The sequence below is a fragment of the Cydia strobilella genome, chromosome 25, assembly GCF_947568885.1.
Source record: "Cydia strobilella chromosome 25, ilCydStro3.1, whole genome shotgun sequence".
Classification (NCBI taxonomy): Eukaryota; Metazoa; Arthropoda; class Insecta; order Lepidoptera; family Tortricidae; genus Cydia; species Cydia strobilella.
The window spans coordinates 2,038,541-2,066,436 of NC_086065.1; the positions used below are offsets into that span (position 1 = coordinate 2,038,541).

The window sequence follows — 27,896 nt, forward strand, 5'->3', positions numbered from 1 at the left end:
TTCTCCCTAGAGCTTGAACGCAGAGACATTCAAGAAGTTAGAAGAATAGGGAAGAAGGGGGAAAGAATGAGACCAATCACCGCTACGTTCACTACACTAGGTATAAAAATAGATATTTTCAAACAAAGAAGCGCTTTGAAGGATACTGCTTACTACATCAAAGAAGATTACCCATTGTACGTGTTGGAAAAAAGAAGACAACTACAAGAACAAGTACGAGCCGAAAGAGAGAAAGGCAACTACGCAACAATAAAATATGACAAACTTGTTATACACAGCAACACGAACGCTACTAGTAAAAACAAAAGAATGCTCTCATTATCCCCTGAAAGCAACAATTCGACACAGGACGAAAACAAACGATCGCAAGCTAGCAAGAAAAATAAAACCCAGGCGCCGATCAAAAGGACGTCAAGTTTATCGGAAGGAGTACTTAAACCTGGAATTTTGAACTACTTGACCAGCTCTAAAAATTCAAGTAAGACTCCGAAACAACAACACGACGACGAAAACACTATCATATAGCAATTAGCCCCTCCCTCTCACCTAGATCACTTACCATTACCACATCAAAGAATAGAAAACGATACACATCTTCCAAGCCGGTTGGTCACCGTGGAAGAATACGACCAAAACCCTCCAAAAAAGAGAGTAAATAAGAGTGAAACCCTAAAAATAGCAACCTACAATGTTAGAACCCTCTCTACCACCGAAAAATACATAGAATTAATGTACGCCATACGGAATCTAAACATAGACATACTCGGCTTAGCCGAAATAAGAAGAATGGGATGCAATATTGAAGAGCATAATGATTACATATTCTGCTATGTGGGTGAAACGCCCGGATTACACGGCGTAGGATTTCTCATAAAAAAAGAATATAAATTAAATATTATACATTTTAGCGGCCTATCTGAAAGAGTCGCATTGCTGCAACTAAAATTCAACGACACAAAGCTATCAGCAATACAAGCATATGCCCCAACACAAAATTCAAATGAAGAAGAGCTGGAAAACTTTTATCAAACTCTACGAAAAGCTCATAAGCTCTCAGAAGGCTGTAACAAAATATTGGTGATGGGAGATTTCAACGCTAAAATAGGACAACAAAAAAACAACGAAACGCTAATCATGGGCAAATACGGTTACGGAAAAAGAATTGAAAGAGGTGAAAAGCTCATACAATTTGCACTTGAATTCAAACTTTCAATCATGAACTCGTATTTCAAAAAGAAGAGCAGCCGAAAATGGACGTGGATATCGCCAGACCAAAAAAAGAAGAATGAAATCGATTTTATAATGTCAAACTCTCCGAAAAGTGTTACTAATATAGAAGTCATAAACAACGTAGAGTTTCCGTCAGACCACCGAATAGTAAGAGCAACATTATCCCTAAAAAATGTAAAAAAGAACAGAAAACACTTTAAAAACTCAACAAAGTCACTGGAAACAGAAGATGAAATAAAAACATTCCTTTCTAATCTCGGAAAAAATATTGATGCCATACCGAGCAGCTATAAAGAAAATGTTCAGAGCTTTTACGACGCTATCGAGAACTGCATTAAAAATAGCTTAAAAATCGAAAACACGCAACAAGACGAAGAACACACCTACTACTTCTTCAGCGAAACTACAAAACTTCTGATTAAAAGACGTAGCGAACTTTTGAAAACGGAAAATAAAAATAACGAACAGAAAAAAGAACTGTCGTCTTTATTCAAACAAACAAGTAAGTGTATACGAAAAGACTTTAACCTACACAAGAAAAAGACCATAGAGGTCAACTTAATCCAATACAGAAGCGCTAAACGAGCTTTTAAACAACTACACACGCACTCCGACTGGATTCAGACCCTCAATCGAGGACGGAACCAAGCTATGACGAGAAAGGATGTACTATCATGCGCTACGGAATTCTACAGAGACCTCTACGCTACCATAATCTACGACGCGAGAACAGAAACGGAGACCACTGAAACAAACACAAACGAGGCTATCAGAATACAGGAAGAAGAAGTCCTGAAACACATTAAAAAACTAAAGCACGAAAAAAGCCCTGGGCCGGATGGCTTAAGAAATGAGAGTCTCAAAATCGGAGCACCATTACTCACTAAACCACTGACGTGCATATTTAACATGGTCCTAAGCACAGGGCAAGCTCCTAAACAATGGTACAGCTCGGACATCATACTATTATATAAAAAAGGAAATCCTTTAGACATAGCCAATTACCGCCCTATAAGTCTGCTGTCTACTGTGTACAAGCTATTCACCTCTATCATACAAGACAAAATCAATCCTCAAATAGACAGCATGCAACCAGTAGAACAAGCAGGATTTCGTTCCGGATTTTCGACCATGGACCACATCCATACTATGGAACAAGTTATGGAGAAATATAGTGAGTTTAATAAAACTCTATATATGTGTTTTATTGATTACACAAAAGCTTTCGATAGCATACACCATAACTTTATTTGGAAAGCTCTTAGATCATGTAAAATAAGCCCAGAAATAACTAGAATCTTAAAAAACATCTACTCAAACAATGTAAGCAGAGTTAAGCTAGAAACCAGAGGCGATGAGTTTAAAATAGGTAGAGGCGTTAGGCAAGGCGACCCACTGTCTCCTAAGCTTTTTATAGCCGTCCTGCAAAACATATTCGCCGAACTGAACTGGGCAACAGAAGGAATCAAAATAAATAACACACGACTTCACCACCTCAGATTTGCAGACGATATTGTAGTTTTTGCTGAAAACGACCAAAAGTTAGGAAAAATGATACACGAGCTTAATATAGAGAGCAAGAAAGCTGGTCTGCACATGAACCTAAATAAAACTAAAATAATGACGAACGGCACTAAAAGTTCCATCATATTAGATGACGTTGAACTAGAATACGTAGACAGCTACATTTACTTAGGTAAACAGGTATCATTTTCCAAGACGAGCAACGAAGAGGAGGTGAATAGGCGAATTACCTGTAGTTGGAATAAATATTGGGCGCACAAAGACATACTGAAAGGTGACTACAATCTAAGTATGAAAAAAACTGTGATGGATACCTGTATTCTTCCCTGCTTGACATACGGGTCCCAGACTTGGGCCTATACAAAAAACATTAAAAACAAAATAATAAGTTGTCAACGAGCTATGGAACGAAGCATCCTAAACCTAAGAAAAATACACAAAATAAAAAGTCTAACAATTAGGAAAAAGACAAGACTGACAGATGCATTACAACATGCCTTAAAACTGAAATGGCGATGGGCCGGGCACGTAGCAAGATGCACCGACCAGCGCTGGACCCTTGCCGCTACCAAATGGGCCGGTCCGGTTGGGAAAAGAAAAATTGGACATCCACGACAAAGATGGGCGGACGATATTATAAAAGTATCCAGGAAAAACTGGCTAACAGTAGCCCAGGACAGAACGAGGTGGAAGAATCTGGAGGAGGCCTATACCCTACAATAGGGGTCCCTATAATTTAAGTAAAAAAAAAAAATAAGATTAAATTTAAATTATGTATCATGTAGCTATAAGTTATATGGGAATAAAGAGGCTTTATTATTATTATTATTAGTGACCCGGTTTAAAATAATCTAATATGTTTGAGTCTCACGGGAGTTTTATACCTCCGTAAACTTTTATTAAAAATCGGCATATCTTATCTATACCTAAAACGGGATATTTATTTATTTGTTTATAAATATTTCGTTGAAATCGTCGAGGTCCACCCGCCATCCCGACGCTCACGTTTCTTCGTAAAGAACTGTGACGCCGCGTTTTAATAATGGATCTACCCATAGGTAAGCGTTTTGTCATATAATATAGAAAATAGGAAGTATGGTACAGTCAAGTGTTAAAATATAGGTGCACTAATCATACTCAAAAACATATCCTATAGCTCTTATGTCAGCGAATTAAGAACTGGGTCATAGTTATTTGTGGTATTTTCTATAAAAAGGGACCTTATTGTCGATGGCGCTTACGCCACTATAAACGATGCTCCGATATAAATACAATGCCGCGCGACGCTGTGCGGCGTAAGCGCCATCGACAATAAGGTTCCTTTTCATAGAAAATGCCCCATTTTTGAGTAAGTTGTATGCACCCATATTTTCACACTTGACTGTACTCTCGCCTTAGATTGTATTGTAAGGGAGTAAAATGTAATATTTACACGCTAAAGAGTAACATTTAGACGTGAATTCCGAGCGTAATATGCTAGAATAGAATTTTAAATGTTGCGAGGAATTATAGCATAAACCTGAGCGTATAGAGGTATTTAAACTCTTCAGTGCAAGCAGCACTAATGATTTAGGTTCTAATTTGTTTTAAAGTTAAGAACAGCGAAACAAATGTGACGTTCCACTGAAAAGATACCTTATGGCGGTCGGCGCTTACGTCACGTAGCACTGCGTTACGCGTTAGTATTGGAGGGTCGTTAATAATAGCGTAAGCGCCATAAGGTACATTTACCTGTGGAACGTCACAAAGGTTCACTTTGGATATAACCCACAACCAAAAATAAGGTTTCAGGGACAGATAAACCAGCTTATTTTTGTACTGAGGCTAACACTACCTATGCTGACTCCAATACAAATGAAGGTCCTTTTTCTTAAGAACTATACAAATGGTTATAGGAATGTTAGTTTCTTATACTGTGCCTTACACAACTCTGCCTTTAGTTGGTTTATTTATTTGTTGTAAATAAAAGCGTGGTTGGTATAAATCGTAGTATAATTTGGCTAAATCCCCTTTTCAGGTGTATCTACATACAAGCCATAAAGGGGCCCACTGACTATCAGTCCGCCGGACGATATCGGCCTGTCAGTTAGAACAAAAATTTGACAGCTCCGAACAACTGACAGGCCGATATCGTCCGGCGGACTGATAGTCTGTGGGCCCCTTAAGAACAACATCATCTAGTAACACTATTGAAAGACTCACTAGTTAAACAGTTAAACCAAGATAAAGCGAGGTTTAGACTAGCAAAAACTTGCATGCAATTTACTTAAAAGTTTTTAGAGTTTCGAATGATTCACGGTTAGTTTCACTAGACTTATATTGACCGGGATATAGACCGTGATTACCTTTTGTATTATTTATGAGCTCCCGATATTTCGACGCAGTTGCATGCATCATGTTCGGGTGACTGAAGATAGCGGGTGGGTGTCAAAGTTGTGTAGACAGCGCTCGGTCTACCCTCATTCTTGCGCGTCGGCTGCGTTCGCTTTCAAAGGTAATTACGGTCTATATCCCGGTCAATATAAGTCTTACGTTACATTGCTGACTACTAAGGTAAACTGCATTCAAAATGTTTATCAGTTACCGCAATGTAATGAATATTGTATGCAAGTTCTTGCTAGTCTAAACCTCGCTTTAGTATGCAAAGATTTTACCAAAGATAGATATAACTCCGTATTAGATGGATACAGTCTAAGGAAAAAACGTGCCTCGAAAATCAACAAAATTTGACTCTCGATCAGAGGGCGCAGGGGCTTTGGCCTACTGTCGTATAGATGGCGTTGACGATTTCGTTTGTTATTTAACAATTTTTACGCATATCAGTCAAAATCATAAAAATTATTAATGCAAATAAAAAAATCATTTATCCATATTTAAATACATTTTATCGTATTTTTATAAATCTTCATTTTTAGTTTTAAAGTGTGTCGATAGATGGCAGTGAATTTACTGTGGTTACAAAATTTACTATGACAGTACCGCTCTAGTATAAGTTACTCTATGATTTTACAAACACGCAGTGCAAGTGTTATTTTAAACGTCATACTTCTATAAATTATCACTACATAGTATAAAACAAAGTCGTTTTCCGCCGTCTGTCCCTATGTATGCTTAGATCTTTAAAACTACGCAACGGTTTTTGATGCAGTTTTTTTTAATAGATTGAGTGACTAAGAGGAAGGTTTATATATAATTTCGAATGGTTTTGTGTAAATTAGTTGAAATACCCGTGCGAAGCCAGGGCGGGTCGCTAGTGACTTATAAATAACGTGTGCTATCAAAATCGTTACTATCTTGGCATAACCAAAGATAGATATAACTCCGTAATAGATGGATACAGTCTAAGGAAAAAACGTGCCTCGAAAATCACGAAAATTTGACTCTCGATCAGATGGCGCCACTAGTTTTGGCCTACACTCGTATAGAGGGCGTTGACTGTTTCGTTTGTTATTTATAATTTTAACGCATACCAGTGAAAGAACATGGGTCAAAATCATATAAAAATAATTAATGCAAATAAAAAAATCATTTATCCATATTTAAATACATTTGAACGTATTTTTTTTAAATCTTCATTTTTAGTTTTAAAGTGTGTCGACAGATGGCAGTGAATTTACTGGGGTTACAAAATTTGCCGGTGCCGTGCTTTTTTTTATTGGCTGATACAGGTGCGTAGCAAGAGGATATGGCGCCCGGGGCAGTCGCCAAATTTGCGCCCCCTGACGACTGACAAAAGCTTCCCTGCTGCTGCCTTTTGCCCCCCCCCCCCTCCCCCCTCTTGGATGGCGCCCGGGGCACTTGCCCCCTCTGCCCCCCCCCCCCAGTTACGCCACTGGGCTGATACTTTGTACGCCTAAAACTTTGGCTTGTAGCGAATTAAAGGGTTCAAGCTTCAACTCAATAAAAACACAAGTGTATTATAAATATAATAATATTTATTTCTCTTGACAAGTTATTTTTTCTTTACAAATTAACAAGATTGGTTCTTCAACAACACTAACGGTCACTCTGCTATTTACAACTGACACACTGTACTTTAAAGAGATCCGGCGACGAGCGGAAATGACGTCACACTTCCGGTCACCGCCATCTTACACTACGCCTCACCACTAAAACGTGGTTCGGTGAAAAAAAAAACAGTAAAAATGAGATTACCCCTTTACAAATGCATTGGCTAAAACCGGCCCAAAATAATAATTTTAATTTGACGCATGTACGTTTTAAGATACCCTGTGCCCTATTTGGACCGACTTTAATACCAGTAATTTAATTTTAAGAGCGAGAATATCGTTTGTGATAAGAACTATAAAATTATCTGGACGTTTAAACGGAGGTTCAACTTCGGTGAAGCTTCAGAGCTTCCAGGATAAAGGCCAGTCCAGACGGGATGATCAAACCGACCGATTTGACCAGGAAAAAAATTATCTATCGTACACAATTTAATTACCAATTTTACATTTATGGTGAGATGCCCCCAAACGCGCACACTAGCGACAGAATTTGGCATTCTTGCGATTTGAAATTTTAAAATTGATTTGATCAGCCAATTTAACCAGATTGGGCGAATTGTTCAGTCTAGACTGGCCTTAACAGTGGACTTATTTACATAGGCGCAAGGTTCTGTTTTTAGTGACTTGTGCTTTCGATATGCTGAAGGCAATAGCCGTTATATAAATACATAATTGACCTTAAAGAACTGATAGTATGTCTATATTACAATTATATACATTTTTGACAAGAGGCGCTACTGAATCTAACATTTATATGACATTGAGAATATATAATAAAAAGAGAAACTGCATAAAAAAAGTATATTGACGGATTCAAATAAATAAACATTTCAAAAGCGCTTAGCATTATCAGGTCCCGCGTATTCGGATAATATTATTTAAAAAGTGCTTTTATCACATCGAAATCACAATAAGTGGATCAAATCGCGAATAAGCGGAACTTACTTATTTTAGCCTCTTTTGCTAGGCAAGAATCAATCAGATTGCGTATTTACAAAAACAATATTCTCACTCCGTCTTAAAATTATCGAGTTTTGAACAAACAATCACCCTTCAATATACGTAGAAATTTGAGTTAGAATTTCAGTTGGCCGTAAAAAGATAGAAATCTCAGATATATAATATGGTATTCGGCTACCGGTATGTAAAACAACTATTAGGATTTTTATTTATAAACATCTATATTGAAAAACGTATTTATATCAAGTTTTACGTGTAAAATTGTCATCCCGCCGTAACGCTATAAGAAGGGTTAATTCTGTCGATTGACAACAAAAACTCACTGTTATTTTTGAAAATCTATTTATTTTAATACTGTATTGTTATAAAGATTCAAATTTTAAGCAAAAACTAGCGCTTCGCACGTCATATACGATGAAAATTCACGATTTTCATCACGACTCCGTTCCATATGTATCTTCTACATGAAATGTTGATTTTTCATACAGGGTGCGGAGCCAACGAGCAATCGTCAACGCACCGGAGCGAACGAAACGCAACTGTCCCTGTCGTACTAGGAAGAGGGACAGAGAGAGACGACTACGATACCCTCCGGAGCGCTAACGATCGGCACGTCGGCTTCGGGCCCGGGAACGGAAACGCATCTGTATGCCATAATTATTATCAAATTTTAGAGCATACAGTTTGAAATACAGTAAGTTTTGGTCGTCAACCGTACATACTGTAGTGTTGAACAGTGGAGGGGTACGTTCAGAAGGTGTGTGATCATCGGTGCGGGTTGCCCTGCTTGTGCACGTGCACGTGCAGCCACGCCTTGAACTTGGCACGGCGTGCCTGGTGCAGGCGCGCGTGCGAGGCGCGAGCGGCCGCTAGCGCCCCGGGCCGGTACAGGTGCTGCGGCCGGGACGCCACCAATCTGTAAAGCGATACGAACGGTTAGGAGAATATTGATATCGGTTTCAGTGTGAGGTTTTTGTGGGTAATTCAGAACATAAAAATGCAGCCATTAGTTATATCATAGTGGTCAAACGGTAATTTGTTTCATCATAATCATATAAATATCGTTAAAATGTGGATTGTGAGTATTAAAAGTAGACGATTGCGAGAGAAATAGATACTAAATACTTGATATAAATTTTTAAATTTAACTGATATTGGGATGATAGAAATTGACAAGTTAAACACATTAACTACTGTAACGATGTAGTAGGAAGCTTAAATATTGTTATACAAACTTTAAACGATTTTCTAGTATCATAAATGAATTTTAAAAAAGTAGCAGGTTTTAGGTTTTTTGTATTTTCTATAAAAAGGGACCTTATTGTCGATTGCGCTTACGCCGTTATTAAAGATGCTCCGATATAAATACAATGCCGCGCGGCGCTGTGCGGCGTAAGCGCCATCGACAATAAGGTCCCTTTTCATATGAAATGCCCCAAATAACATAAATACAGGTAGATGAAATAATCCCTCCCCGCACGGCTTCCCCTGCCCCTGAATGGGTTTGTCGGATGCGGCACAGAGTAAGCTAAGATAGACTTTAACGTTCTCGACGCCGTGTCAGCGCTGCGCTGGTGGCCTAGCGGTAAGAGCGTGCGACTTGCAATCCGGAGGTCGCGGGTTCAAACCCCGGCTCGTACCAATAAGTTTTTCGGAACTTATGTACGAAATATCATTTGATATTTACCAGTCGCTTTTCGGTGAAGGAAAACATCGTGAGGAAACCGGACTAATCCCGACAAGGCCTAGTTTCCCCCCTGGGTTGGACGGTCAGATGGCAGTCGCTTTCGTAATAAATAGTGCCTACGCCAATTCTTGGGATTAGTTGCCAAGCAGACCCCAGGCTCCCATGGAGCCGTGGCAAAATGCCGGGACAACGCGAGGAAGATGAAGATGATGTTCTCGACGCCGTATCAGACACAAAAGCTGTCACTCGGACGCCACGCCACCGAAGTGTCAAAACCGAAATTGAACTTTATGCCAACGCACGTAGGTCTATGTTGCTCTGTGGTCTGTGACGGATTAATCGGTCTTTGGCGTTGAACCTACGAGGCTGATATATCCCTCCGTCCAAAAGGTTAACTCGTGGAGCGCCTTAGTGTAACACGTGTAGTTAATATACGAGTTCGATACTATTGTCATACTGGGGCGCTCCACAGGTTAAGGGGCCATGGAATTGCCTCAAGTAAAATATCTTGCTCCTATCCAGGGACCGGACAACCCTTTCCGCGATAAAACCCTTTCAATGGGCGACACTTAAACACGGCTAACACATTGAAAGACTTTCCCTTTTGAACTGCAAGCCCATTCATACCCTTACCTTTGACTAAACCCTTACCGAAAAGCTAACCAAAAATAAGGCTAGCTCTTAATAAGGGTTACCCTTATCTTTAAGCGCTTTTTATAAAGGTTTCCCTTTGCGTGAAAAAGACAGGATTGGTATATATCTACGATAGTGTATGAAAAGGAAAGAAAATATTGTCCCCAAGTACCCCGGACCTACATTGTCCCCGGATCCCCCCCCCCCCACATGGCCGCGTTCCTGGCGAGGAAGGAGCTAGTCGCCAAGTCGGTACAGAGTTAGAGATATATTCTGAATGTTATTCTCACCTGATCCCGCTGCTGAGCGTGCACTCGCTTCTATCAACAATCCTGTGGGGTTTCCTCTTCCCCCTCGCCCCCCCCACCGCGCCGCCGTCCCCCTCGGCCACGTTGTCCCCCGCGCCGCCGCGCCGCGCCGCGTTCCTGGCGAGGAACACGGGCTTGTTGGGTGCGGGGGGGTGGAGGGCGTCGGCGGCGGCGGCGGCGGGGGCGGGGGCGGGCGGGACGTGGTCGGGGCGGGAGTAGCGCTCCGTGTAGAGCGACCAGGCGGCGAGGCGGGACACGGGGTCGCCGTTCGGCGCAGACGGCCGGGACTGAAACGTTACGTTGTTATTAATAACAAAGATAGATATAACTCCGTAATAGATGGATACAGTCTAAGGAAAAAACGTGCCACGAAAATCAAGAAAATTTGAATCTCGTTTAGAGGGCGCTACTAGCTTTGGCCTACTGTCGTATAGATGGCGTTGACGGTTTCGTTTGTTATTTAACAATTTTAACGCATATCAGTGAAAGAACATGGGTCAAAATCATAAAAATAATTAATGCAAATAAAAAAAAAACATTTATATATATTTAAATACATTTTATCGTATTTTTATAAATATTTATTTTTAGTTTTAAAGTGTGTCGATAGATGGCAGTGAATTTACTGTGGTTACAAAATTTACTATGACAGTACTGCTCTAGTACAAGTTACTCTATGGTTGTTATTAATAATAAATCACTAATCTTACAGGATAGTCATTATTACTTTGGCATTTTCTAATAATGTTTCATGTTGACTGGCGAACACTTGTGTCGTTCTCAAGTAAAAGGTACCACATTGTCGTTTACCACAAGGACGCTCTGACAGGTTATTCGTATAGAGGTGCAAGCAAATTTCACCCGTATGGTAAGCGACAATGTGGTACGTTTTACTTCAACACGACACATTTTAAGAAATTAACAATTTATACGCAGACTAGCGCAAAGAAGCTAGTTGAAAAATATATATTTGGCGATTAAGTAAAATTTGAAGTTGAAGTAAATAAAAAACTGCAATAATAGTTAAAGTTATGATAGGTCCGATCCATTCCTATATTTCTGATGGATTTAGAAATTCGAAATTATTTTTTTAATTTAAAACAAGTGTAGTTGTACTTTTTAGGGTTCCGTACCCAAAAGGTGAAACGGGACCCTATTACTAAGACTTCGCTGTCTGTCTTTCACCAGGCTGTATCTCGTGAACCGTGATAGCTAAACAGTTGAAATTTTCACAGATGATGTTTTTCTCTTGCCGCTATAACAACAAATACTAAAAACATAATAAAATAAATATTTAAGTGGGGCTCCCATACAAAAAACATGTTTTTTTTTTGCCAATTTTTAACTAATGGTACGGAACCCTTCGTGCGCGAGTCCGACTCGCACTTGGCCGGTGTTATAATTACCTGGTTGGTGGGTGACAACCGCGAGGAGTCGTTGTGCGGGGAAGCGCGGCCCTCTCCGCCACTCTCTAGCAATTCGAAGGACACGCGGCACTCGTCACCACCATACTAAAGGAAAAGTAACAAAAATAACGTAAATAAAGAGGAATTAATCAAAAACTTACTATGTATTCTAAATACAGAGATATAAACAAGTTTGGAAACAAATCAAATGATGACGTATTAAATATCATTCCTTTACTAACGGCAAGCTCGGCCGAATTTCACCTTCCCAAGTTCCCATACAAACGGAGTTTCGTTCTCATTTTAAAACTACGTGATGGATTGTAATGAAACTTTGCACATACAATGACATGAGGTATATTTAGGTCTGTAAAAAATTTGATTCTCGATCAGATGGCGCCACTACATTTGACCTACTCTCGTATAGATAGCGTTGACGGTTTCGTTTGTTATTTAACAATTTTAACGCATATCAGTGAAAGAACATGGGTCAAAATAATATGAAAACTACTAATGCAAATATTGCAAATAAAAAAAATCATTAATCTATATATTTACATTACATTTTTTGATATTTTTATTTTTAGTTTTAATCGTGTGTCGATAGATGGCAGTGAATTTACTGTGGCTTCAAAATTTAGTATGACAGTACCGCTCTATCCTATTATATCCTCTTTGGTAGCATGTAGTATGTAGAGTGACTCCTTGTGCAAGAAGCGCTGCGCTCTCCGCACGTAGGACAGCGCGCCGCCAGCTCCCCTATTATATCCTGTTTGATAGCATGTAGAGTTGTACTCACCAGCTTGATGAGGAAGGCGGTGTGGTCCTTGTGCAGGAAGCGCTGCGCTCTCCGCACGTAGGACAGCGCGCCGCCAGCTCCCCTATTATATCCTGTTTGATAGCATGTAGAGTTGTACTCACCAGCTTGATGAGGAAGGCGGTGTGGTCCTTGTGCAGGAAGCGCTGCGCTCTCCGCACGTAGGACAGCGCGCCGCCAGCTCCCCTATTATATCCTGTTTGATAGCATGTAGAGTTGTACTCACCAGCTTGATGAGGAAGGCGGTGTGGTCCTTGTGCAGGAAGCGCTGCGCTCTCCGCACGTAGGACAGCGCGCCGCCAGCTCCCCTATTATATCCTGTTTGATAGCATGTAGAGTTGTACTCACCAGCTTGATGAGGAAGGCGGTGTGGTCCTTGTGCAGGAAGCGCTGCGCTCTCCGCACGTAGGACAGCGCGCCGCCAGCTCCCCTATTATATCCTGTTTGATAGCATGTAGAGTTGTACTCACCAGCTTGATGAGGAAGGCGGTGTGGTCCTTGTGCAGGAAGCGCTGCGCTCTCCGCACGTAGGACAGCGCGCCGCCAGCTCCCCTATTATATCCTGTTTGATAGCATGTAGAGTTGTACTCACCAGCTTGATGAGGAAGGCGGTGTGGTCCTTGTGCAGGAAGCGCTGCGCTCTCCGCACGTAGGACAGCGCGCCGCCAGCTCCCCTATTATATCCTGTTTGATAGCATGTAGAGTTGTACTCACCAGCTTGATGAGGAAGGCGGTGTGGTCCTTGTGCAGGAAGCGCTGCGCTCTCCGCACGTAGGACAGCGCGCCGCCAGCTCCCCTATTATATCCTGTTTGATAGCATGTAGAGTTGTACTCACCAGCTTGATGAGGAAGGCGGTGTGGTCCTTGTGCAGGAAGCGCTGCGCTCTCCGCACGTAGGACAGCGCGCCGCCAGCTCCCCTATTATATCCTGTTTGATAGCATGTAGAGTTGTACTCACCAGCTTGATGAGGAAGGCGGTGTGGTCCTTGTGCAGGAAGCGCTGCGCTCTCCGCACGTAGGACAGCGCGCCGCCAGCTCCCCTATTATATCCTGTTTGATAGCATGTAGAGTTGTACTCACCAGCTTGATGAGGAAGGCGGTGTGGTCCTTGTGCAGGAAGCGCTGCGCTCTCCGCACGTAGGACAGCGCGCCGCCAGCTCCCCTATTATATCCTGTTTGATAGCATGTAGAGTTGTACTCACCAGCTTGATGAGGAAGGCGGTGTGGTCCTTGTGCAGGAAGCGCTGCGCTCTCCGCACGTAGGACAGCGCGCCGCCAGCTCCCCTATTATATCCTGTTTGATAGCATGTAGAGTTGTACTCACCAGCTTGATGAGGAAGGCGGTGTGGTCCTTGTGCAGGAAGCGCTGCGCTCTCCGCACGTAGGACAGCGCGCCGCCAGCTCCCCTATTATATCCTGTTTGATAGCATGTAGAGTTGTACTCACCAGCTTGATGAGGAAGGCGGTGTGGTCCTTGTGCAGGAAGCGCTGCGCTCTCCGCACGTAGGACAGCGCGCCGCCAGCTCCCCTATTATATCCTGTTTGATAGCATGTAGAGTTGTACTCACCAGCTTGATGAGGAAGGCGGTGTGGTCCTTGTGCAGGAAGCGCTGCGCTCTCCGCACGTAGGACAGCGCGCCGCCAGCTCCCCTATTATATCCTGTTTGATAGCATGTAGAGTTGTACTCACCAGCTTGATGAGGAAGGCGGTGTGGTCCTTGTGCAGGAAGCGCTGCGCTCTCCGCACGTAGGACAGCGCGCCGCCAGCTCCCCTATTATATCCTGTTTGATAGCATGTAGAGTTGTACTCACCAGCTTGATGAGGAAGGCGGTGTGGTCCTTGTGCAGGAAGCGCTGCGCTCTCCGCACGTAGGACAGCGCGCCGCCAGCTCCCCTATTATATCCTGTTTGATAGCATGTAGAGTTGTACTCACCAGCTTGATGAGGAAGGCGGTGTGGTCCTTGTGCAGGAAGCGCTGCGCTCTCCGCACGTAGGACAGCGCGCCGCCAGCTCCCCTATTATATCCTGTTTGATAGCATGTAGAGTTGTACTCACCAGCTTGATGAGGAAGGCGGTGTGGTCCTTGTGCAGGAAGCGCTGCGCTCTCCGCACGTAGGACAGCGCGCCGCCAGCTCCCCTATTATATCCTGTTTGATAGCATGTAGAGTTGTACTCACCAGCTTGATGAGGAAGGCGGTGTGGTCCTTGTGCAGGAAGCGCTGCGCTCTCCGCACGTAGGACAGCGCGCCGCCAGCTCCCCTATTATATCCTGTTTGATAGCATGTAGAGTTGTACTCACCAGCTTGATGAGGAAGGCGGTGTGGTCCTTGTGCAGGAAGCGCTGCGCTCTCCGCACGTAGGACAGCGCGCCGCCAGCTCCCCTATTATATCCTGTTTGATAGCATGTAGAGTTGTACTCACCAGCTTGATGAGGAAGGCGGTGTGGTCCTTGTGCAGGAAGCGCTGCGCTCTCCGCACGTAGGACAGCGCGCCGCCAGCTCCCCTATTATATCCTGTTTGATAGCATGTAGAGTTGTACTCACCAGCTTGATGAGGAAGGCGGTGTGGTCCTTGTGCAGGAAGCGCTGCGCTCTCCGCACGTAGGACAGCGCGCCGCCAGCTCCCCTATTATATCCTGTTTGATAGCATGTAGAGTTGTACTCACCAGCTTGATGAGGAAGGCGGTGTGGTCCTTGTGCAGGAAGCGCTGCGCTCTCCGCACGTAGGACAGCGCGCCGCCAGCTCCCCTATTATATCCTGTTTGATAGCATGTAGAGTTGTACTCACCAGCTTGATGAGGAAGGCGGTGTGGTCCTTGTGCAGGAAGCGCTGCGCTCTCCGCACGTAGGACAGCGCGCCGCCAGCTCCCCTATTATATCCTGTTTGATAGCATGTAGAGTTGTACTCACCAGCTTGATGAGGAAGGCGGTGTGGTCCTTGTGCAGGAAGCGCTGCGCTCTCCGCACGTAGGACAGCGCGCCGCCAGCTCCCCTATTATATCCTGTTTGATAGCATGTAGAGTTGTACTCACCAGCTTGATGAGGAAGGCGGTGTGGTCCTTGTGCAGGAAGCGCTGCGCTCTCCGCACGTAGGACAGCGCGCCGCCAGCTCCCCTATTATATCCTGTTTGATAGCATGTAGAGTTGTACTCACCAGCTTGATGAGGAAGGCGGTGTGGTCCTTGTGCAGGAAGCGCTGCGCTCTCCGCACGTAGGACAGCGCGCCGCCAGCTCCCCTATTATATCCTGTTTGATAGCATGTAGAGTTGTACTCACCAGCTTGATGAGGAAGGCGGTGTGGTCCTTGTGCAGGAAGCGCTGCGCTCTCCGCACGTAGGACAGCGCGCCGCCAGCTCCCCTATTATATCCTGTTTGATAGCATGTAGAGTTGTACTCACCAGCTTGATGAGGAAGGCGGTGTGGTCCTTGTGCAGGAAGCGCTGCGCTCTCCGCACGTAGGACAGCGCGCCGCCAGCTCCCCTATTATATCCTGTTTGATAGCATGTAGAGTTGTACTCACCAGCTTGATGAGGAAGGCGGTGTGGTCCTTGTGCAGGAAGCGCTGCGCTCTCCGCACGTAGGACAGCGCGCCGCCAGCTCCCCTATTATATCCTGTTTGATAGCATGTAGAGTTGTACTCACCAGCTTGATGAGGAAGGCGGTGTGGTCCTTGTGCAGGAAGCGCTGCGCTCTCCGCACGTAGGACAGCGCGCCGCCAGCTCCCCTATTATATCCTGTTTGATAGCATGTAGAGTTGTACTCACCAGCTTGATGAGGAAGGCGGTGTGGTCCTTGTGCAGGAAGCGCTGCGCTCTCCGCACGTAGGACAGCGCGCCGCCAGCTCCCCTATTATATCCTGTTTGATAGCATGTAGAGTTGTACTCACCAGCTTGATGAGGAAGGCGGTGTGGTCCTTGTGCAGGAAGCGCTGCGCTCTCCGCACGTAGGACAGCGCGCCGCCAGCTCCCCTATTATATCCTGTTTGATAGCATGTAGAGTTGTACTCACCAGCTTGATGAGGAAGGCGGTGTGGTCCTTGTGCAGGAAGCGCTGCGCTCTCCGCACGTAGGACAGCGCGCCGCCAGCTCCCCTATTATATCCTGTTTGATAGCATGTAGAGTTGTACTCACCAGCTTGATGAGGAAGGCGGTGTGGTCCTTGTGCAGGAAGCGCTGCGCTCTCCGCACGTAGGACAGCGCGCCGCCAGCTCCCCTATTATATCCTGTTTGATAGCATGTAGAGTTGTACTCACCAGCTTGATGAGGAAGGCGGTGTGGTCCTTGTGCAGGAAGCGCTGCGCTCTCCGCACGTAGGACAGCGCGCCGCCAGCTCCCCTATTATATCCTGTTTGATAGCATGTAGAGTTGTACTCACCAGCTTGATGAGGAAGGCGGTGTGGTCCTTGTGCAGGAAGCGCTGCGCTCTCCGCACGTAGGACAGCGCGCCGCCAGCTCCCCTATTATATCCTGTTTGATAGCATGTAGAGTTGTACTCACCAGCTTGATGAGGAAGGCGGTGTGGTCCTTGTGCAGGAAGCGCTGCGCTCTCCGCACGTAGGACAGCGCGCCGCCAGCTCCCCTATTATATCCTGTTTGATAGCATGTAGAGTTGTACTCACCAGCTTGATGAGGAAGGCGGTGTGGTCCTTGTGCAGGAAGCGCTGCGCTCTCCGCACGTAGGACAGCGCGCCGCCAGCTCCCCTATTATATCCTGTTTGATAGCATGTAGAGTTGTACTCACCAGCTTGATGAGGAAGGCGGTGTGGTCCTTGTGCAGGAAGCGCTGCGCTCTCCGCACGTAGGACAGCGCGCCGCCAGCTCCCCTATTATATCCTGTTTGATAGCATGTAGAGTTGTACTCACCAGCTTGATGAGGAAGGCGGTGTGGTCCTTGTGCAGGAAGCGCTGCGCTCTCCGCACGTAGGACAGCGCGCCGCCAGCTCCCCTATTATATCCTGTTTGATAGCATGTAGAGTTGTACTCACCAGCTTGATGAGGAAGGCGGTGTGGTCCTTGTGCAGGAAGCGCTGCGCTCTCCGCACGTAGGACAGCGCGCCGCCAGCTCCCCTATTATATCCTGTTTGATAGCATGTAGAGTTGTACTCACCAGCTTGATGAGGAAGGCGGTGTGGTCCTTGTGCAGGAAGCGCTGCGCTCTCCGCACGTAGGACAGCGCGCCGCCAGCTCCCCTATTATATCCTGTTTGATAGCATGTAGAGTTGTACTCACCAGCTTGATGAGGAAGGCGGTGTGGTCCTTGTGCAGGAAGCGCTGCGCTCTCCGCACGTAGGACAGCGCGCCGCCAGCTCCCCTATTATATCCTGTTTGATAGCATGTAGAGTTGTACTCACCAGCTTGATGAGGAAGGCGGTGTGGTCCTTGTGCAGGAAGCGCTGCGCTCTCCGCACGTAGGACAGCGCGCCGCCAGCTCCCCTATTATATCCTGTTTGATAGCATGTAGAGTTGTACTCACCAGCTTGATGAGGAAGGCGGTGTGGTCCTTGTGCAGGAAGCGCTGCGCTCTCCGCACGTAGGACAGCGCGCCGCCAGCTCCCCTATTATATCCTGTTTGATAGCATGTAGAGTTGTACTCACCAGCTTGATGAGGAAGGCGGTGTGGTCCTTGTGCAGGAAGCGCTGCGCTCTCCGCACGTAGGACAGCGCGCCGCCAGCTCCCCTATTATATCCTGTTTGATAGCATGTAGAGTTGTACTCACCAGCTTGATGAGGAAGGCGGTGTGGTCCTTGTGCAGGAAGCGCTGCGCTCTCCGCACGTAGGACAGCGCGCCGCCAGCTCCCCTATTATATCCTGTTTGATAGCATGTAGAGTTGTACTCACCAGCTTGATGAGGAAGGCGGTGTGGTCCTTGTGCAGGAAGCGCTGCGCTCTCCGCACGTAGGACAGCGCGCCGCCAGCTCCCCTATTATATCCTGTTTGATAGCATGTAGAGTTGTACTCACCAGCTTGATGAGGAAGGCGGTGTGGTCCTTGTGCAGGAAGCGCTGCGCTCTCCGCACGTAGGACAGCGCGCCGCCAGCTCCCCTATTATATCCTGTTTGATAGCATGTAGAGTTGTACTCACCAGCTTGATGAGGAAGGCGGTGTGGTCCTTGTGCAGGAAGCGCTGCGCTCTCCGCACGTAGGACAGCGCGCCGCCAGCTCCCCTATTATATCCTGTTTGATAGCATGTAGAGTTGTACTCACCAGCTTGATGAGGAAGGCGGTGTGGTCCTTGTGCAGGAAGCGCTGCGCTCTCCGCACGTAGGACAGCGCGCCGCCAGCTCCCCTATTATATCCTGTTTGATAGCATGTAGAGTTGTACTCACCAGCTTGATGAGGAAGGCGGTGTGGTCCTTGTGCAGGAAGCGCTGCGCTCTCCGCACGTAGGACAGCGCGCCGCCAGCTCCCCTATTATATCCTGTTTGATAGCATGTAGAGTTGTACTCACCAGCTTGATGAGGAAGGCGGTGTGGTCCTTGTGCAGGAAGCGCTGCGCTCTCCGCACGTAGGACAGCGCGCCGCCAGCTCCCCTATTATATCCTGTTTGATAGCATGTAGAGTTGTACTCACCAGCTTGATGAGGAAGGCGGTGTGGTCCTTGTGCAGGAAGCGCTGCGCTCTCCGCACGTAGGACAGCGCGCCGCCAGCTCCCCTATTATATCCTGTTTGATAGCATGTAGAGTTGTACTCACCAGCTTGATGAGGAAGGCGGTGTGGTCCTTGTGCAGGAAGCGCTGCGCTCTCCGCACGTAGGACAGCGCGCCGCCAGCTCCCCTATTATATCCTGTTTGATAGCATGTAGAGTTGTACTCACCAGCTTGATGAGGAAGGCGGTGTGGTCCTTGTGCAGGAAGCGCTGCGCTCTCCGCACGTAGGACAGCGCGCCGCCAGCTCCCCTATTATATCCTGTTTGATAGCATGTAGAGTTGTACTCACCAGCTTGATGAGGAAGGCGGTGTGGTCCTTGTGCAGGAAGCGCTGCGCTCTCCGCACGTAGGACAGCGCGCCGCCAGCTCCCCTATTATATCCTGTTTGATAGCATGTAGAGTTGTACTCACCAGCTTGATGAGGAAGGCGGTGTGGTCCTTGTGCAGGAAGCGCTGCGCTCTCCGCACGTAGGACAGCGCGCCGCCAGCTCCCCTATTATATCCTGTTTGATAGCATGTAGAGTTGTACTCACCAGCTTGATGAGGAAGGCGGTGTGGTCCTTGTGCAGGAAGCGCTGCGCTCTCCGCACGTAGGACAGCGCGCCGCCAGCTCCCCTATTATATCCTGTTTGATAGCATGTAGAGTTGTACTCACCAGCTTGATGAGGAAGGCGGTGTGGTCCTTGTGCAGGAAGCGCTGCGCTCTCCGCACGTAGGACAGCGCGCCGCCAGCTCCCCTATTATATCCTGTTTGATAGCATGTAGAGTTGTACTCACCAGCTTGATGAGGAAGGCGGTGTGGTCCTTGTGCAGGAAGCGCTGCGCTCTCCGCACGTAGGACAGCGCGCCGCCAGCTCCCCTATTATATCCTGTTTGATAGCATGTAGAGTTGTACTCACCAGCTTGATGAGGAAGGCGGTGTGGTCCTTGTGCAGGAAGCGCTGCGCTCTCCGCACGTAGGACAGCGCGCCGCCAGCTCCCCTATTATATCCTGTTTGATAGCATGTAGAGTTGTACTCACCAGCTTGATGAGGAAGGCGGTGTGGTCCTTGTGCAGGAAGCGCTGCGCTCTCCGCACGTAGGACAGCGCGCCGCCAGCTCCCCTATTATATCCTGTTTGATAGCATGTAGAGTTGTACTCACCAGCTTGATGAGGAAGGCGGTGTGGTCCTTGTGCAGGAAGCGCTGCGCTCTCCGCACGTAGGACAGCGCGCCGCCAGCTCCCCTATTATATCCTGTTTGATAGCATGTAGAGTTGTACTCACCAGCTTGATGAGGAAGGCGGTGTGGTCCTTGTGCAGGAAGCGCTGCGCTCTCCGCACGTAGGACAGCGCGCCGCCAGCTCCCCTATTATATCCTGTTTGATAGCATGTAGAGTTGTACTCACCAGCTTGATGAGGAAGGCGGTGTGGTCCTTGTGCAGGAAGCGCTGCGCTCTCCGCACGTAGGACAGCGCGCCGCCAGCTCCCCTATTATATCCTGTTTGATAGCATGTAGAGTTGTACTCACCAGCTTGATGAGGAAGGCGGTGTGGTCCTTGTGCAGGAAGCGCTGCGCTCTCCGCACGTAGGACAGCGCGCCGCCAGCTCCCCTATTATATCCTGTTTGATAGCATGTAGAGTTGTACTCACCAGCTTGATGAGGAAGGCGGTGTGGTCCTTGTGCAGGAAGCGCTGCGCTCTCCGCACGTAGGACAGCGCGCCGCGCATGCCGCCGCGCGCCGCCAGCTCGGCCGCGCGCAGCGACCACGGCTCCGACACACAACGCTGCAGCTGAATGAAAAAAAAAACATAGCTACATTAAACTACATTAACAATTTTAATTGAAATAAAAATTAGATTACATGGTTAAATTCGTAGACGTCAGTAGGAAGGCAGCATGCGTGTATCACCACAGGAATTCTGTTGTTGCACATCGCATGTGTTTCATCATTGTCTCAAATTAAAAGCAGACTGTTCATATTTTTTATTGTAATCAAAATTTATTAAGTAGCCTTCATTTCATCTTAATCGATAAATCAATGTACAGGTTGGTTAAAAAATAAGTGCGTTGCCAGGAAGGTTTTGGGATTATGCTGAGCAATAGTATTTTATACAATCGTGATATAATACAGAGCTTTTCAGTCGAGTACCGTGTTTAAGCAACGACGCTTGCTAAGTTGCTTAAGTTAAGGTACGAGATTGAAAAGCTTGATTATATCACTATTGTATACAATACTTTTTCTACGAGACAAAAAAATAATACTTTCAGCTATGTAGTAGAATAGAATAGTATGTATGATATAGGTAAACAAACCAAAAAAATACAGCTAAGATACGCGAACTGCCGCAGCCCGCGATACCTTCATACTCGTACGCGCCCCGGCCGCCGGGCCCTGCGCCCCCGGCGGGTTGGTTAACGACACCTCCTCGAAACTCATGAGGCCCTGGTACTTGCTCCTTGCTAAATTCAATTTTAAAACAGTTTTTTTCTCGATTTTGGCCACCGTAGCATATGGAGACTAACAAGAAACGCTAAGCGGTTTTCGTAGGGTATGGATGTTGCTATATGAAGGGTGTCACATGCGCGTTTCTGACTTACGAAGCAATTGTTTCTACTACAACAAAATAAAAAAAATTGTTCGCCAACCAATCACAAAGCAGATGCGACGCAGCAGCGTGTTTAAGTAGGCTAATTTGTCGAAATGTATTAAGTTCTATTTTCAAAATTTTTATAATTGACTATACCGTATCGATAAAATTCTTATGCTTGAGTCGGAAGTGCCATAGACTATCCAACGTTGAAAAGAGTAAGGTTGTAGTGTTGCATATGAAGTTGTAATACACAGATTATACTCGACGAGTAGAAAATAGTATTTTATACAATCGTGATATAATAGAGAGCTTTTCAGTCGAGTACCGTGTTTAAGCAACGAAGCTTGCTGAGTTGCTTAAGTTAAGGTACGAGATTGAAAAGCTTGATTATATCACTATTGTATACAATACTTTTTCTACGAGACAAAAAAATAATACTTTCAGCTATGTAGTAGAATAGAATAGTATGTATGATATAGGTAAACAAACCAAAAGTATACAGCTAAGATACGCGAGCTGCCGCGGCCCGCGATACCTTCATACTCGTGCGCGCACCGGCCGCCGGGCCCGGCGCCCCCGGCGGGTTGGTCAATGACACCTCCTCGTAACTCATGAGGCCCTGGTACCTGCTCCGCGCTAAATTCAATTTTAAGACAGTTTTTTTCTCGATTTTGGCCACCCGTAGCCTATGGAGACTAACAGGCAACGCTAAGCGGTTTTCGTAGGATATGGATGTTGCTATATGAAGGGTGTCACATGCGCGTTTATGACTTATGAAGCAATTGTTGGCCAACCAATCACAAAGCAGATGCGACGCAGCAGCGTGTTTAAGTAGGCTAATTTGCATTGAATCGAGTCTCCTTAAACAAGAAATATTTTACTAAAATGTATAAAGTTCTATTTTCAAAATTTTTATACTTGACTAAACCGTATCGATAAAATTCTTATGCTTAAGTCGGAAGTGCCATAGACTATCCAACGTTGAAAAGAGTAAGGTTGTAGTGTTGCATATGAAGTCGTAATACACAGATTATACTCGACGAGTAGAAAAACGTTTGTTTTATTTGGACTTTAGTAAACTAATGCGATTGTAGGGCACCTGTTTCGTTTTTTTTAAATAATAATAAAAAATACTAAAATATTTGACTTTATTTTATGTGCCTAATGTTGACATCCGCATCCGCGGATTGCCTTTAAATATTCGCATCGGTATCCGCATCCGCGGATGTCAAAAAATCCGCATCCGCAACATCCCTCATTGAATTGGACACGCAAGGCACTATAAGCTTTCTTGGTATTCTGTACAAATACGTATTGTACGTGTCACATTTTCTTGACCCCCTCCCCCCCCTAAACGTGTGACGTAGTTAATGGATGAGCCCTAGGGCGGGTATTCCGTACCTGTCGCACGGCGTTCCACACGAGCTTGTCGAGCGTGTACGCGGGGTAGGCGTGTATGCCGAACATCTCACGGGCGGCGTCCTCGTACGCCGTGGCCTCCGTGTTACCGTCGAGCACGCCGCGGACCAGCTCCAGTAACGCGGGGTAGTAGTCCGCGGGGGACGACGCGTCCGCCGGGAGATCTGGAAACGTTATATTGAGATTATAATGTAATCTGGTCTGTATTCATTTTAATGGGTATCCCGAGGAAGATATTAGGAAATCCCTGTATTTCTTAAATTCGTCTCTAAGCGGGACGATAAAAACCCTCAGCCACTAGAAATAATTAGACTTTTAGAATGAGCTACCTGCATTTTTATACATAATGCAAGATGTCGATGTCGAATTATAAAATAACCTCAAATTTAACCGCAATATCGTTGTCATGGCGTTTTTACGAATTAAGGTGACAGTAGTCAGTCGTAGACTTGAGACTTTTGACAACTTAAAGTGTTGACTAAAAACGTCGCGGCGCAGCGCCCCGAGCCGCTGGCACAGCACGCCGTGCAGCCGCAGGAAGATGTACCACGACATCGTGCACACGAGCCTCGCCTCCTGTAGGTGTAGTGATACTGACTGTTGGGCTTGAGCCGTAGCGCGGCGGCGACGCTGGGCCGGCGCTGCGCCCGCTCCCTGGCCTCGCGCTCGGCCAGCTGCAGCGCGTCGCGGCGCAGCGCCCCGAGCCGCTGGCACAGCACGCCGTGCAGCCGCAGGAAGATGTACCACGACATCGTGCACACGAGCCTCGCCTCCTGTAGGTGTAGTGATACTGACTGTTGGGCTTGAGCCGTAGCGCGGCGGCGACGCTGGGCCGGCGCTGCGCCCGCTCCCTGGCCTCGCGCTCGGCCAGCTGCAGCGCGTCGCGGCGCAGCGCCCCGAGCCGCTGGCACAGCACGCCGTGCAGCCGCAGGAAGATGTACCACGACATCGTGCACACGAGCCTCGCCTCCTGTAGGTGTAGTGATACTGACTGTTGGGCTTGAGCCGTAGCGCGGCGGCGACGCTGGGCCGGCGCTGCGCCCGCTCCCTGGCCTCGCGCTCGGCCAGCTGCAGCGCGTCGCGGCGCAGCGCCCCGAGCCGCTGGCACAGCACGCCGTGCAGCCGCAGGAAGATGTACCACGACATCGTGCACACGAGCCTCGCCTCCTGTAGGTGTAGTGATACTGACTGTTGGGCTTGAGCCGTAGCGCGGCGGCGACGCTGGGCCGGCGCTGCGCCCGCTCCCTGGCCTCGCGCTCGGCCAGCTGCAGCGCGTCGCGGCGCAGCGCCCCGAGCCGCTGGCACAGCACGCCGTGCAGCCGCAGGAAGATGTACCACGACATCGTGCACACGAGCCTCGCCTCCTGTAGGTGTAGTGATACTGACTGTTGGGCTTGAGCCGTAGCGCGGCGGCGACGCTGGGCCGGCGCTGCGCCCGCTCCCTGGCCTCGCGCTCGGCCAGCTGCAGCGCGTCGCGGCGCAGCGCCCCGAGCCGCTGGCACAGCACGCCGTGCAGCCGCAGGAAGATGTACCACGACATCGTGCACACGAGCCTCGCCTCCTGTAGGTGTAGTGATACTGACTGTTGGGCTTGAGCCGTAGCGCGGCGGCGACGCTGGGCCGGCGCTGCGCCCGCTCCCTGGCCTCGCGCTCGGCCAGCTGCAGCGCGTCGCGGCGCAGCGCCCCGAGCCGCTGGCACAGCACGCCGTGCAGCCGCAGGAAGATGTACCACGACATCGTGCACACGAGCCTCGCCTCCTGTAGGTGTAGTGATACTGACTGTTGGGCTTGAGCCGTAGCGCGGCGGCGACGCTGGGCCGGCGCTGCGCCCGCTCCCTGGCCTCGCGCTCGGCCAGCTGCAGCGCGTCGCGGCGCAGCGCCCCGAGCCGCTGGCACAGCACGCCGTGCAGCCGCAGGAAGATGTACCACGACATCGTGCACACGAGCCTCGCCTCCTGTAGGTGTAGTGATACTGACTGTTGGGCTTGAGCCGTAGCGCGGCGGCGACGCTGGGCCGGCGCTGCGCCCGCTCCCTGGCCTCGCGCTCGGCCAGCTGCAGCGCGTCGCGGCGCAGCGCCCCGAGCCGCTGGCACAGCACGCCGTGCAGCCGCAGGAAGATGTACCACGACATCGTGCACACGAGCCTCGCCTCCTGTAGGTGTAGTGATACTGACTGTTGGGCTTGAGCCGTAGCGCGGCGGCGACGCTGGGCCGGCGCTGCGCCCGCTCCCTGGCCTCGCGCTCGGCCAGCTGCAGCGCGTCGCGGCGCAGCGCCCCGAGCCGCTGGCACAGCACGCCGTGCAGCCGCAGGAAGATGTACCACGACATCGTGCACACGAGCCTCGCCTCCTGTAGGTGTAGTGATACTGACTGTTGGGCTTGAGCCGTAGCGCGGCGGCGACGCTGGGCCGGCGCTGCGCCCGCTCCCTGGCCTCGCGCTCGGCCAGCTGCAGCGCGTCGCGGCGCAGCGCCCCGAGCCGCTGGCACAGCACGCCGTGCAGCCGCAGGAAGATGTACCACGACATCGTGCACACGAGCCTCGCCTCCTGTAGGTGTAGTGATACTGACTGTTGGGCTTGAGCCGTAGCGCGGCGGCGACGCTGGGCCGGCGCTGCGCCCGCTCCCTGGCCTCGCGCTCGGCCAGCTGCAGCGCGTCGCGGCGCAGCGCCCCGAGCCGCTGGCACAGCACGCCGTGCAGCCGCAGGAAGATGTACCACGACATCGTGCACACGAGCCTCGCCTCCTGTAGGTGTAGTGATACTGACTGTTGGGCTTGAGCCGTAGCGCGGCGGCGACGCTGGGCCGGCGCTGCGCCCGCTCCCTGGCCTCGCGCTCGGCCAGCTGCAGCGCGTCGCGGCGCAGCGCCCCGAGCCGCTGGCACAGCACGCCGTGCAGCCGCAGGAAGATGTACCACGACATCGTGCACACGAGCCTCGCCTCCTGTAGGTGTAGTGATACTGACTGTTGGGCTTGAGCCGTAGCGCGGCGGCGACGCTGGGCCGGCGCTGCGCCCGCTCCCTGGCCTCGCGCTCGGCCAGCTGCAGCGCGTCGCGGCGCAGCGCCCCGAGCCGCTGGCACAGCACGCCGTGCAGCCGCAGGAAGATGTACCACGACATCGTGCACACGAGCCTCGCCTCCTGTAGGTGTAGTGATACTGACTGTTGGGCTTGAGCCGTAGCGCGGCGGCGACGCTGGGCCGGCGCTGCGCCCGCTCCCTGGCCTCGCGCTCGGCCAGCTGCAGCGCGTCGCGGCGCAGCGCCCCGAGCCGCTGGCACAGCACGCCGTGCAGCCGCAGGAAGATGTACCACGACATCGTGCACACGAGCCTCGCCTCCTGTAGGTGTAGTGATACTGACTGTTGGGCTTGAGCCGTAGCGCGGCGGCGACGCTGGGCCGGCGCTGCGCCCGCTCCCTGGCCTCGCGCTCGGCCAGCTGCAGCGCGTCGCGGCGCAGCGCCCCGAGCCGCTGGCACAGCACGCCGTGCAGCCGCAGGAAGATGTACCACGACATCGTGCACACGAGCCTCGCCTCCTGTAGGTGTAGTGATACTGACTGTTGGGCTTGAGCCGTAGCGCGGCGGCGACGCTGGGCCGGCGCTGCGCCCGCTCCCTGGCCTCGCGCTCGGCCAGCTGCAGCGCGTCGCGGCGCAGCGCCCCGAGCCGCTGGCACAGCACGCCGTGCAGCCGCAGGAAGATGTACCACGACATCGTGCACACGAGCCTCGCCTCCTGTAGGTGTAGTGATACTGACTGTTGGGCTTGAGCCGTAGCGCGGCGGCGACGCTGGGCCGGCGCTGCGCCCGCTCCCTGGCCTCGCGCTCGGCCAGCTGCAGCGCGTCGCGGCGCAGCGCCCCGAGCCGCTGGCACAGCACGCCGTGCAGCCGCAGGAAGATGTACCACGACATCGTGCACACGAATCTCGCCTCCTGACAAACGAATAACAATTCATACACGGTTTCTAAAACATGTTTATAAATCGTATTTATAACGGAGACTTCAGGGGTGTGTTTAAGTGTATGTGTATCAACCACAGTGAATCTGTTAGTGGTACTTCATCATGGTCTCATATCATATTATTATTATTTTAAGCCTATAAAAACATTTTCATCACACTTGCTAGAAAGAAAATCTTATTGTAACATTCTATCAGTCCCGATACGAACATTACAGACATCAAAACCGATTAACTTTTGCTTAACAAATGTTTACTTGATTGGTATTCCTGACTTGTCCAATGTGTATTTACGTCTCACATTTTGCTTAGTGAGAGAGTGAGACACGATGCACATTAGACTAAGAAAATTCGACAGGCGGACCTAAGCTACAATTTATAATACACGGTGGCAATCCGACAACACCAACAACAACAACCCGAACAACAACAACAAGAACCCGAAGGTGGAACAAGTAACCCAACATATTTTACTCACGCTCTCCTGAGGTAAGGAGCAAAAGATGTTTTTCTATTCGTCGACTATAATCTGTGTATTACAACTTCATATGCAACACTACAACCTTACTCTTTTAAACGTTGGATAGTCTATGGCCCTTCCGACTCAAGCATAAGATTTTTATCGATATGGTTGTCGATTATAAAAAATTTGCAAATAGAACTTCATACATATCGATAAAATATTTTATATTGTAGTAGAAACAATTGCTTCACAAGTCAGAAACGCGCAT

The 27,896-nt window shown here is 48.7% G+C and overlaps 4 protein-coding genes across 4 annotated transcripts in view; 3 read left to right on the forward strand and 1 right to left on the reverse strand.

Annotated features, from left to right (window-relative positions):
• Positions 1–27,896, forward strand: part of LOC134752816 (probable chitinase 2) — a 483,068-nt gene that overhangs the window by 211,720 nt on the left and 243,452 nt on the right. The gene's annotated exons all lie outside the window — the stretch shown is intronic.
• LOC134752600 (uncharacterized) lies at positions 67–525 on the forward strand. Its single transcript, XM_063688270.1, has one exon. It carries the CDS (start codon positions 67–69, stop codon positions 523–525), a length of 459 nt encoding a protein of 152 aa, XP_063544340.1.
• LOC134752601 (uncharacterized) lies at positions 1,303–4,794 on the forward strand. The gene is made up of 2 exons (XM_063688271.1): positions 1,303–2,404; positions 4,772–4,794. The coding sequence occupies exons 1-2, from the start codon at positions 1,303–1,305 to the stop codon at positions 4,792–4,794; spliced, it is 1,125 nt and encodes a 374-aa protein (XP_063544341.1).
• LOC134752602 (uncharacterized) overlaps positions 6,670–27,896 on the reverse strand; it is a 77,633-nt gene continuing 56,406 nt past the window's right edge. The window contains 7 exon segments of the mRNA XM_063688272.1: positions 6,670–8,640; positions 10,335–10,639; positions 11,759–11,863; positions 20,854–20,994; positions 23,197–23,378; positions 23,813–23,948; positions 23,951–27,139. Of these exon segments, the coding sequence (XP_063544342.1) occupies positions 8,490–8,640; positions 10,335–10,639; positions 11,759–11,863; positions 20,854–20,994; positions 23,197–23,378; positions 23,813–23,948; positions 23,951–27,139 (4,209 nt within the window). The 3' untranslated portion in view covers positions 6,670–8,489.